Source organism: Macaca nemestrina, chromosome 15 (genome assembly GCF_043159975.1).
Source record: "Macaca nemestrina isolate mMacNem1 chromosome 15, mMacNem.hap1, whole genome shotgun sequence".
In the NCBI taxonomy this organism is placed as follows: Eukaryota; Metazoa; Chordata; class Mammalia; order Primates; family Cercopithecidae; genus Macaca; species Macaca nemestrina.
In genome coordinates this window covers 92,005,201-92,018,113 of record NC_092139.1, presented here as the reverse complement: position 1 = coordinate 92,018,113, position 12,913 = coordinate 92,005,201, and the positions used below count along the sequence as shown (strand labels likewise).

The window sequence follows — 12,913 nt, the reverse complement described above, 5'->3', positions numbered from 1 at the left end:
CAGGTTGGAGTACAGTGTTGTAATTATGGCTCACTGCAGCCTCAACCTTCTAGGTTCAAGTGATCCTCCCACCTCAGCCTCTCCAGTAGCTGGGACTACAGGTGCACACCTCCACACCAGGCTAAGTTTCCTACTCTTTGGTAGAGATGCATTTTTACCACATTACCCATACTGGTCTCAAACTCCTGAGCTCAAATGATCCACCTGTCTTGGCCACCCAGAGTGTTGGGATTATAGGCATAAGCCACTATACCTGGCCCGGGAGTTGCTATTCTTTTTTTTTTTTTCCTTCCTTTCTGAAACGGAGTCTTGCTTTGTCCCCCAGGCTGCAGCACAGTGGCGTGATCTCGGCTCACTGTGACGTCCATCTCCCGGGTTCAAGCGGTTCTCCTGGCACAGCCTCCTGAGTAGCTGAGATGACAGGTGTGTCCCACCATGCCCAGCTAATTTTTGTATTTTTAGTAGTGACGGGGCTTTACTGTGTTGGCCAGGCTGCTCTTTTTTTTTTTTTTTTTGAGATGGAGTCTCGCTCTGTCGCCCAGGCTGGAGTGCAGTGACCGAATCTCAGCTCACTGTAGCTGGGACTACAGGCGCCCGCCACCTCGCCCAGCTAGTTTTTTGTATTTTTTTTAGTAGAGATGGGGTTTCACCGTGTTAGCCAGGATGGTCTCAATCTCCTGACCTTGTGATCCACCCGTCTCGGCCTCCCAAAGTGCTGGGATTACAGGCTTGAGCCACCGCGCCTGGCCCGGGCTGCTCTTGAACTCCTCACCTCAGGTGATCCACCTGCCTTGGCTTCCCAAAGTGCTGAGATTACAGGCATGAGCCGCCGTGCCCAGCTAGGAGTTGTTATTCTAAAATTAAATAGAACAGACTCTAAAACAATCAAAATTAAGTAGGATGATGAAGGCCATTACATAATTATAAAGGGTACAATCTAACAAGAAGACTTACTTATTCCGAATACATATGCACCCAACAATGGAGCAACCAGATTCGGAGGTACTTAGAAACCTGAGATGGAAGGATCACTTGGGTTTGGGAGGTTGAGGCTGCAGTCAACGGTGGTTGCACCACTGTACTTCATCCTGCGTGACAGAGTGAGACCCTGTCCAAAAAAAAAAAAAAGGAGCTTCACAGGGGGAGGTCCACATGCATAGGTTGGGGAGTTCCTGCTCCCGGGTGTCCCACAACCCACACTTCTACCCTACCTAGACTGGCCTGGGGTGATGCCGACCATGAGGCTGATCATCCTGCACTGTGCACTGTGACTGGCAGGGGGCGCTGAAACAGCTTTTTCTGCCCCCACGTGGTGCGCATGCGTGTTCTCACCACAGCCGCTGCGTGTTGTGCGTGGCGTGGCGTCCATATTGAGTAAAAGGAGAGCATCTCTGGCTCTTTCAGGATCCGCTTGAGAAGGCACCGCTGCGGTTTGGGAACGATTTGGAGACTTGTCCTGGGGAGGAAACAGCTCCTGCCTGTGGCCCTGACTGCCTAGGTGGGAGCTGCGTGCAACTCAGCTTCTCCCGGGCATTTTTTTTCTACACGGTGAGTACAGAAGCTTGTTTTCTGGAACGTTCCCTGTATTCTCCTCTTCTCCATAGTTTTCCTCTTTCTCTTCTAGTATTTTGGTATTTGTTTTACCATGGGTTTTGTTCCCGGAGGGCTTTTGAGGGTGGCAAGTATAGCAGACTGTGGTATTTTTAGGGTTCGAGGACTTTTTCTGAGGGAACTTGTCCCGTATAGATGGGGAGAGAGGAAAGCCCCAGGAGGAAGGGGAAGCCCGGCCCAGGTGGGAGTTGGGAACAGGCCTGGTGTTTGGTGCCTCCTGGCCAGGCCTCAGACAGAGGAAGAAAGAGGCCAGCTGCCTCCAGGATTTGATGAATTTTTAAATTTGCCTTCCCGCCATCGTGTCTGGGACTCTTTCATCCCCCACCCCTGGCCTTCAGGGAAGCCTGTGTCCCCTTCTGTCCCTCTGGGCACGACCACCTGACCGGGAGGGAGGGACACCCGGGTGTGAGCCTGACGGGGAGTTGTCCCTGGTGATGGCGATGCTGAGGACCTGGTTCTGTCCATGCTGCTCAGTGTTGTCTCCCCTGTGCAGAAATGTCTGTGCTGGGCCCTGCCAACTTTGGGGTTGATGATCTTGTTATTGCTGTTGAGCACTGTTGAGGTATTGCGTATTTTTTGTAACAATCCCTTAGGAGATACATACTTCCCCCAAATTTTCTCCCCATTTGTAGGATTGGTTTTCATTTGGTTCACTGTTTTCTTTCTGTACAGAAGTTTTCCAGTTGAATGTAGCCCCACATGGTTGTTTTTGCTTTTGTTACCTGTGATTTGCTTTCCCAATTTAAAAAATAAATATATTCACAAGCCATTCCCTTCTCGACGAGGTTTTACCCTCTGCTTTCTTTTTTTTTTTTCCCTCGTTTTTTTCTTTTCCCGTTTCCAACCTGTGAGCCTAGATGCAAGTTGTCCCAAAACTAAGGGCTCCGCCATACCCCACCCCCGTTTTTCTTACAGACGTTTGATGATGATGTATAATTTCAGGTCTTGTGTTTAGGTCTTCAATCCATTTCGAGTTGATTTTTGTGTGTTCTATACCAGAAGGGTCTTATTTCGTTCTTTTTCATAAAAACATCAGTTTTCTCAGAACCATTTAATGAAGAAAATCTCCTATCCCCATTGAGGCTTTGTGATCTCTGATACGGTTTTCGTTTGCTTTGGAGGTATACCCAGTAGTGGGATTGCTGGATCATATGGTAGTTGCGTTTTCAGTTTTTTGAGGAATCTACCACTTTTTTTTTTTTTTTTTTTTGGAGACGGGGTCTCACTCTGTCACCCAGGCTAGAGTGTAGTGGTGTGATCTGGGCTCACTGCAACGTCCACCTCCCAGGTTTAAGCGATTTTCCTGCCTCAGCCTCCTGAGTAGCTAGGACTACAGGCACCCGCCACCACGCCTGGCTAATTTTTTGTATTTTTAGCAGAGACGGAGTTTCCTAATTTTTTGTATTTTTAGCAGAGACGGGGTTTCACCGTGTTAACCAGGATGGTCTCGATTTCCTGACCTGGTGATCCGCCTGCCTTGGCCTCCCAAAGTGCTGAGATTACAGGCGTCAGCCGCCGCACGTGGCCTACAACTTTTTTCCATGGTGTGTATCCTAAATTATCTTTACAGCAATAGTGTATAAGATTTCCCTTTTATCCAAATCCACACCAGCATTCTTTTTAATTTTTAAGATATTTTCAGTAACATGTATTCCAGTAGATACGTGTGGGATGGTATCTGAATGTGGTTTTGGAGTACATTCTTTTCTGATGAATAATAATGTGAGGACCTTTTGTTTTTTCTTACATGTTTGTGCATTTTATGTCATTTATACAGCGATGTCTATTGAGATTTTTTTGCCCAATTTTAGTTTGGATATGCATTTTTCATGCTGTTTGGTATTTTTTTTTTTCTGTGTTCGTGTTTGATAACAATCAATTATCACTTCTGTGATTCCTTACTATTTTCTCCCCATCTTTTTCTTTCTTTTTCTTTTTCTTTCTTTTTTTTTTTTTTTTGTGAGACAGAGCCTCGCTCTGTTGCTCAGGCTGGAGTGCAGTGGCGCGATCTCAGCTCACTGGAAGCTCCGCCTACCAGGTTCATGCCATTCTCCTGCCTTAGCCTCCAGAGTAGCTGGGACTACAGGCACCCGCCACCACGCCTGGCTGATTTTTTGTATTTTTAGTAGAAATGGGGTTTCACCGTGTTAGCCAGGATAGTCTCGGTCTCCTGACCTCATGATCTGCCCGCCTCGGCCTCCCAAAGTGGTGGGATTACAGGCGTGAGTGACTGCGCCCAGCCAATCTTTTTCTTTTTTGAGACAAGTCACCCCCACCCAAGCTGGAGCACAGTGGCAAATCACACGACCATGTGTATTGGAATATTGGCTATCTACACCTTTGAAACTCAATTTGATATCAGGAATTGTGATTCTTCCAACTTAGTTTGTATTTCTCAGGATTCCTTAGATGTTCAGGGCTGTTTGTGGCCCCATGTTAATATTAACATTGTGTATTTACACTTTTGTTTTTTCTTTTTGGATGGAGTCTTGCTCTGTCACCAGGCTAGAGTGCAACCTCCACCTCCCAGGTTCAAGTGATTCCCCTGCCTCAGCCTCCCGAGTAGCTGGGCCTAGCTGGGAGTAAGGTGCGTGCCACCACGCCTGGCTAATTTTTTTTTTTTTTTTTTTTTGTATTTTAGTAGAGACTGGGTGTCTTCATGTTGGCCAGGATGGTCTCAATCTCCTGACCTGGAGATCCACCCACCTGGGTCTCCCAAAGTGCTGGGATTACAGGCGTGAGCCACTGCGCCTGGCCTATACTTCTTCAATGTTTTGTCTATAATAAGGCACATAAGCAGAGAGTATACTGGGACATTTTTCTTTTTTTTTTTTTTTTTTTTGAGGCGGAGTCTTGCTCTGTCGCCCAGGCTGGAGTGCAGTGGCCGGATCTCAGCTCACTGCAAGCTCCGCCTCCCGGGTTCACGCCATTCTCCGGCCTCAGCCTCCCGAGTAGCTGGGACTACAGGTGCCCGCCACCTCGCCCGGCTAGTTTTTTTTGTATTTTTTAGTAGAGACGGGGTTTCACTGTGTTAGCCAGGATGGTCTCGATCTCCTGACCTCGTGATCCGCCCGTCTCGGCCTCCCAAAGTGCTGGGATTACAGGCTTGAGCCACCGCGCCCGGCCTGGGACATTTTTCTTAACTGGGACTTTTTTGTTTTTGTTTCTGTTTGTTTTGAGACAGAGTTCCGCTCTGTTGCCCAGGCTGGAGTGCAGCGGCATGATCTTGGCTTCCTGCAACCTTTGTCTCCCAGGTTCAAGTGATTTTTGTACCTCTGCCCCCCAAGTAGCTAGAATTACAAGTGTGTGCCATCATGCCCAGCTAATTTTTGTATTTTTTAGTACAGGCGGGGTTTTGCTATATTCACCAGGATGGTCTCCAACTTCTGGCCTCAGATGATCTGCCCACCTCAGCCTCCCAAGGTGCTGGGATTACACACATGAACCACCTTGCCTAGACTCATCCTCATACAGGAAAATAGTTTCCTGTATGACATCAGACATATTTCCTCGTATGTCTGATGTCATGCAGCGTGGGTCTCTCCCTAGCAAACTCGTTTCATTTTACCTAATTGTCTTCCAGGTTTCTCCAAGTGGTTGCAGATGACATGATTTCCTGAAGTGTTACAGCTGATGTGTGTTTTCTTGTGTATATATACTGTGGTTCCTTTATCCATTCATCTGTGGATAGACAGGTAGGTTGATTCTGCATCTTGGCTGTTGTGACTAGTGCTTCAGGACACATGAAAAGGCAGATAACACAGGGATTTCATTTTCTCTAAACGTGTACCCAGTGGTGGGATTGTTAGCTGGAGTGGCAGTTGTACTTTTACCTTTAGTTTTTTATTTTTTAAAGATGGAGTCTTGCTCTTGTCGCTCAGGCTGGAGTGCAGTGGCGCGATTTCGGCTCAATGCACGCTCTGCTTCCTGCGTTCAAGCCATTCTCCTGCTTAAGCCTCCAGAGTGACTGGGCATACAGGCACCTGCAACCACGCCTAGCTAATTTTTATATTTTCAGTAGAGACGGGATTTCACCATATTGGTGAGGCTGGTCTCGAACTCCTGACCTCAGGTGATCCAACTGCCTCGGCCACCTCAGGTGATCCTACTGCCTCGGCCTCCGAAAGTGCTGAGATTACAGGTGTGAGCCACCGCGCCCAGCCTACCTTTTACTTTTTTAAGGAACTTCCAAAAGTTTTTTGTAGTGTGTATAGTAACTTTCATTCCACAAAGAGTGTAGAAGATTTTTTTTTCTGCAAGTCTACACTGACCATTGCCTTCAACAGTTTTGATTTTTGTCTTTTGTATTACTCATTCCAGGTGGAATTAGATGGTAACTGAGTATGGTTTTGATTCATGTTTTTGTGAGGATTAGTGATATTGAGGAACTGTTACCTGTGGGTCAATTACCTGCTTTCTATTCTCTCAGGTCTATTTAGATCCTTTTACCTTGGATATTTGTTGTTTTTGTTCTTGTTGTTTTTCACTTAGTCATATTAGTTTATTGTCTGTGTTAGATAATAACCTCTTTCAGGGTTAGGATTTTTTTTTTAATTTCTCCCAGTCTTTAGGATTCCTTTTTTTGTTTCATTGTTTTCTTTTCCCTGTAGAATTTATAAAGTATACCTAGTCTCACATGGTTATAGTTGCGTACGTTAGCAGTGACTTTTGTGTTCAACACCCCACTTCCACAAAGCACACAAACATGCATGTGCCTGCATGCGTGCGCGCCCACACACTCACACACACGGAGCCAAGCCTTGCATTGTCTATGGGTGTAGTTTTCCTACTTTTTTTTAGTGTTATGCTTTTTTACCTTTTGCAGCCTGTTTGCATAGATACAGGGTTTCCTAAAATATACACCCACTCTATGTTTTCTTTTTTTTTTTTTTTTGAGACGGAGTCTTGCTGTGTCTCCCAGGCTGGAGTGCAGTGGCGTGATCTCGGCTCACTGCAAGCTCCGCCTCCCAGGTTCACACTATTCTCCCGCCTCAGCCTCCCAAGTAGCTGAGACTACAGGCGCCCGCCACCACGCCCGGCTAGTTTTTTGTATTTTTAGTAGAGACGGGGTTTCACCATGTTAGCCAGGATAGTCTCGATCTCCTGACTCGTGATCCACCCGCCTCGGCCTCCCAAAGTGCTGGGATTACAGGCTTGAGCCACCGCGCCCGGCCCCCACTCTATGTTTTCTTAGAGGACCTTTACAGTTTCAAGATTGAGTTTAGGTCTTGACTTCATTTTGTGTTGATTTTGTGTATCGTGCATTGTAAGGGTCCTATTTCAGTGTTTTTCCTGTGGATATTCAGTTTTCTCAAAATCAATAATTGAACCAGACTCACTTTCCCATTGTATCTTTTTGGGGTTTTGAAAACTGTGTTCCCTACGTATCATGTTGAATAGAGTATTTGGCTGCCTCATTCTGTCACTTAGGTCCTCGTTCTGTGTTTGTGACAGTCATGGATTGTTTGAATAACTACAGATTGTTTTTTCATTTATTATTTTCTTTGGTTCTAACCTTGGATTTTTCTTTTAGTGCTTTCTACTCTTATTATTATAGTTTAAAGGGTACATATGCAAGTTAGTTACATCTGTTGATTGCATGACACTGAGACTTGGGGTCCCGATAACCCCATAACCCAGGAAGTGAGCAGAGAGCCCACAGGGTGGGTCTTCAGCACACGCTCCCTCTCCCCTGTTTTTGATTGGTCTGGTGGTCATTCCAGGTGTCTCTTGTTCTCTTCTTTATGTTTGAGTCTATTCAAAGTTTAGCTCCCGCTTATAAGTGAGAACATGTGGCGTTTGGTTTACTATTTGGGCCTTAGTTCCAGTGGTCTGCAGTTTCCTCCTTCTGTTCTCAGGTGATCCTCCCACCTCAGCCGCCGGATTAGATAGGACTACAGGTGCCCACCACCACATCCAGCTAATTTTTGTATTATAGACATGGGATTTCGCCATTTTGCTCAGACTGGTCTTAAATTCTGGACTGAAGTGATCCATCTGCCTCGGCTTCCCAAAGTTCTAGAATTATAGGTGTGAGCCTCTGTGCCGGCCTCTCATCCACTGTTGATAGCTAGGTTGATTCCATGTCTTTGAAAATGTGAATAATACTGCCATGAACGTATGAGTGCCTGTGTCTTTTGGATAGAAGGATTGATTTTCCTTTGGGTAGATGCACAGGAGTGGGCTTACTGGGTGAGATGGTAGTTCTGTTTGCAGCTCTTTGAGAAATCCCCGATCTGCTTTCACTGGTGTCTGTACTAGTTTTCATCCCCACCAAAACGCACCAGCATTTCGTTTTCTCGGCTGCCTCACCAGCATGTGTTCCTTGTCTGTGTGGGCATCACCCTTGTGACCTGTGAGGGATGGCATCTCATCATGCTTTTGATTGGCAGCTCTCTGGTAATGAGTGAGTTTGAGCATGTTTTCCTATTTGTTAGTTGCTTGTACATCGACTTTTGAGAAGTGTGTGTTCACATCCCTGGCCTGTTTATTAATGGGATATTCTTTTTCTGTTTATTCTCCTGGTTGACTTGTTGAAGGTCCTTGTAGATTCTGCATATTAGACATTGGTCAGATGCACAGTTTGGGAACATGTTCTCCCATTCTCTGTTGCTGTCTGTTTACTCTGTTGTAGTCTCTCTTGCTGTGCAGCAGCTCTTTCAGGTATTCGGGTATTCGGTCTGACTTGTCAGTGTTTGTTTTTGTTGCTGTTGCTCTTTAGGACTTAGCCATCTAAATGCTTTGCCAAAGCCTATGTGGAGAAGGATATTACACAAGTTTTTAGTAAGATTTTAATAGTGTGAGTTTTTACGTTTATATGTTTTATTCATCTTGAGTTCCTCTTTGTGTCTGGTGAGAGGTAGGGGCCTGGTGTTATTCTTCTGCACATGGCTAGCTGCTTATTTCAACACCATTGATTGAATAGGGTGTCCTTTTCCCTTTGCTTACTTTTGTGGATCTTGTGTTAGATCAGATAGTTTTCAGTGTGTGGTTTTACTTCTTGGTCCTCTCTTGTGTTCCACTGCTCTGTGTGGAAGTGGGTCCCTAGCTTTTCCATGAAATTTGAAATCAGGAAATGTGATGTGTCCGATGTAGTCTGGATGTCTCAGGATTGCAGAGGATGAAACTCAGGGAGCTTCATGGTCCCACCTGAATCAGCAGTGCGTATTTCTATTTCTTTCAGCAAATGTGTTTCATAGTAAAGAAACAATAGAACGAGAGGGTAGAGTGGGGCGTTATGGCCCATGCATACATTGTGGAATGATGAAATCAGGGTACTTGGTGTTTCTGTTACCTTTTCTGATTGTTTATTCCTTTATGCTGAGAACCTTCAGTATTCTGTCAAGCTGCTTTGAAAGTGATGTGCCGATACTGTTAACCCTGGTCACCCTGCAGTGGAATAGAACAACAGAATTTTCTTCCTCTCATTGATGTGTAACTTTGTACCCTTTTACAATCCATGCCCATTACCCCTCTTTTCCCCCAATCTCAGGAAACCGATATTGTGCTCGTCAGGTGTTTGAGATAGTTTCTCAGATTCTGCATGTGTGAGATGACTCAAGGTTTGTTTCTCTCCCCCTTTGTTCATTTAATTTACCACCATCTCCTCCAGGTGCAACCGTGTGGTTCCCCATGATATGATTTCATTGTGGTTTTCTGTCTGAAGAGTATCCCGGTGTGAACATGTGGAACAGTTTCTTTCTCCCTTCGTCTGTGGATAAGCAGGTAGGTTGATGCTTACACTGGCTCTTAGGAAAAGTGCTGGAATCCACATGGGTGGGTAGATCTATCTTTGGTGTCCTGATTTCAATGACTTTGAGTGTATTCCTAGTAGTAGAATTGCTGGTTGAAATGGTAATTGGAGTCTTTTAAGATTTGGAAGAACATCCAAGTGGTTTCTGTAGTGTGTGTGCTAGATTACCTTCTCACGAACTGTGGAGAAGAGTGTCTCTCTTTGTCTCTGGAAACACGCCAGCATTTCCCTTTCTTTCAATGTTTTTTTTTCTTTTTTTGTAACACTCATTCCAATTAGAATGAGATGGTGTCTAAGTGTGGTTTTTGTTTTACATTTTGCTTGTGGTTAGTGATGTTTGCCAGGTTATTGTGAGCTTGTTTCAGTTTGATGTGTAAGAGTGGGCAAAGGACGTGAAGACCTGAGATGGATGCACAGATTAAAGATTCTGAATCAACATTACTGATCCTCATGAGAAGTCAATCAAAACCACACTCAGATATCATCTCACTCTGGTGAGAACGCATGTTACCAAAATGGGACAACAATTTCATTGCTGTAGAGTATGTGTATGTAACCAGCAGGTGCAAGGAACAATTTGATCTGCGTAAACATAGCATCATAATGAAGTCACAGTGTCTGGCATCTCTGTGAGCTCCAGACTTATGATTTCTCTGTGGAGAGAATATTCACAACTGACCTTTGTAGCTGTTTTGAAAATTGTGGTTTTCTGTTCTTGCCTTTTGGCATAATGGCCTACAGCTCTGTCCACGTTTCTGGTAAGGGCATGGATTTGTTTTTTATGGCTGTGTAGTGTTCCATGGTGTGTATGTACCACATTTCCTTTCTCTGATCCACTGCTGATGGGCACCAAGGCTGATTCCATGTCTTTACCATTGTGAGTAGTACTGCTGTGAACATACAAGTGCGTGTGTGTTTTGTATGGAAGGATTTTCCTTTGGGTAGATCCTTAGGAGTGGGGTTGCAGCGCTGGGTGGTAATTCTCTTTTAAGTTGTTTGAGAAATGTCCACACTGCTCTCCAGGGTGTCTGAACTAGTTTGCATTTCCCCCTACAGTGGACCTGCATTTCTTTGCTCATCTGCCCCACCAGCCTCTGTTGTTGTGGACTGTGTGTCATAATTGCCATTCTGACCAGTGTGAGATGGTATCTCAGTATGTTTCTGATTTGCATTTCTCTGATGATCAGTGAGATCGAACATGTTTTTATTCTCATTGGTTACTGGTACACCTCCTTTTAAGTGTGTGTTCATGTCCCTTGCTCATTTATAAGTTGGGTTTTTTTTTTCTGATATTATTTGTTTAACGTCTTTATGATAAATCCTGGATATTAGACGTTTTTCAGATGCATAGTTGAATATTTTCCCTCATTCTATAGGCCGTGTGTTGACTCTGTTGGTTTTTTCTTGTTCTGTGCAGCAGCTCTTTTGTGTATTAGGTCCCACTTACCAGTAAGTGCTGTTGTTGCCATTGCTTTTAGGGACTTGACATATAAATGCTTTACCAAAGCCTCTGTTGAGAAGGGTATTTGCTAGATTCTCATGCAGGATTTTTTTATAGTTTCAGGTCTTGGATTTTTTTGTATTTATGTATTTATTTAGAGACTGAGTCTCGCTCTGTTGTACAGGCTGGAATGCAATGGAGCGATCTTGGCTCACTCGACCCTCCACCTTCTGGGTTCAAGTGATTCTCCTGCCTCAGTGTCCTGAGTTGCTGGGAGTACAGGCACCATGTACAGCTAAGTTTTATTTTTTTATTAGAGACAGGATTTCGCCATGTCAACCAGGGTGGTCTCAAACTCCCCAACCTCAAGTCATCTGCCCACCTCAGACTCCAAGAGTGCTTGGATTGCAGGCATGAGCCACCAATCCTGGCCTGAGGTTTGGCATTTCAATCTTTGATTCGTTTTGAGTTGCTTTCTGTACATGGTGAGACACAGGGGCCCAGTGTTATTTCTTCTGCATCTAGCTAGCCACTTATCCCAGCACCACTTACTGATAGGCAGTCCTTTCTCCATTGCTTATTTTTGTTGATTTTTTTTCAAATATCACATGGTTTCAGGTGTGCAGGTTTACATCTGGGTCTTCCCTTTTTTTTTTTTTTTTTTTTTTTTTTGAGACGGAGTCTCACCCTGTGGCCCAGGCTGGAGTCCAGTGGCACGATCTCGGCTCACTGCAAACTCCACCTCCCGGGTCTACGCCATTCTCCTGCCTCAGCCTCCCAAGTAGCTGGGACTACAGGCGCCCACCACCTCACCCGGCTAGTTTTTTGTATTTTTCAGTAGAGACGGGGTTTCACCATGTTAGCCAGGATAGTCTCGATCTCCTGACCTCGTGATCCGCCCGTTTCGGCCTCCCAAAGTGCTGGGATTACAGGCTTGGCCACCGCGCCCGGCCTACATCTGGGTCTTCTAATCCGTCCCACTGTTCTGGGGAACCGAGTCCTCAACTGAAAAGTGAAAATGCGAAGCCATTACATTGTCTATGGGTGTTTTCTTAGAGTGTTTGCTTTTAGTGTTTTTTAAATACCTATAGCAGCCTACTTGCATGGATTTGTTTTCTAAAATACGTGCACACCCTTTGTTTTCTTGTAGGAGTTTTGTGGTTTCAGAATTGAGTTTTAGGTCTTTAATGTATTTTGCATTGATTTTTGTGTTGCATGACATAAGGGTCCTGTTTCAGCGTTTTGTATGTGAATATTCAGTTTGCTCAAAATCATCTATTGAACAGGCTCTGTTTTGCCCATTTTGTCTTTTTGGTGTCCTTTTGAAAAAAATGTGTTCACTATATGTACATTGGGGTTGAGTATTTGGTTTACTCATTCTGACCACTTCCTTAGTTTATGCCAATAAAATATTGTTTGGATAATTATAAGTTTGTGTTTTTCATTCATTTTTTTAGCTTCTAAGTTTGTATTTTTTAACATAATTTCTACATTTATTATAGATTAAAAGGTACAAGGCAGATTACTTACTGCTTTTGGTATATTGCCTGATACTGAGACTTGCGGTCCCAGAGACCTTATCATTCAGGAAGTGGGTGGACGCACGAGATAGGTCTTTAGCCCATTCGTAGTCCGTTCTTCCTTTTTCATCTGATAGTCAGCAGTGTCTGTTGTTTTCACTTTTATGGTAGGGTGTATTCAGTGTTAGCTCCACCTTAGAAGTGAGAACATGTGGCATCTGGTGTTCTGTTTTTTCCTTATTTCTCTTTAGATAATGGCCTCCAGCTCCTTGTATGTTGCTGCCAAGGACATGATTTCCTTGTTTTTTTTTTATGGCTGTCTAGTTTTTTGTGGTATGTATGTACCACATTTTCCTTTTCTGATCCACTGTTGATGGATACCTAGGTTGATTTCACGTGTTTGCCATTGTAAAGTGTGCCGCCAAGACTGTTTGTGTGCATGTGTGTTTTGGACAGGATTTATTTTCCTTTGTGTATACCCCAGTGGTGGGCTTGCTGTGTCAGATGGTAGTTCCGGTTTAAGTTGTTTGAGCAATCTCTGAAGTGCTTTCCATGGTGTCTGAACTACTTTGCATTTTCACCAAAAGT

The 12,913-nt window shown here is 44.5% G+C and overlaps 1 protein-coding gene across 5 annotated transcripts in view; it reads left to right on the top strand.

Moving 5' to 3' along the window:
• Window positions 1-1,330: 1,330 nt before the first annotated feature.
• Window positions 1,331-12,913, top strand: part of LOC112429437 (fructosamine-3-kinase-like) — a 598,793-nt gene continuing 587,210 nt past the window's right edge. For all 5 annotated transcript variants that reach the window (XR_011613966.1, XR_011613964.1, XR_011613965.1 and 2 more), the window contains exons 1-3: window positions 1,331-1,548; window positions 5,195-5,306; window positions 9,224-9,336. Coding sequence is in view for 1 of the 5 variants with exons in the window: in XM_071080228.1 (XP_070936329.1) it covers window positions 9,295-9,336 (42 nt within the window). In the remaining 4 variants the exon portion in view is untranslated. The remainder of the gene's footprint in view (window positions 1,549-5,194; window positions 5,307-9,223; window positions 9,337-12,913) is intronic.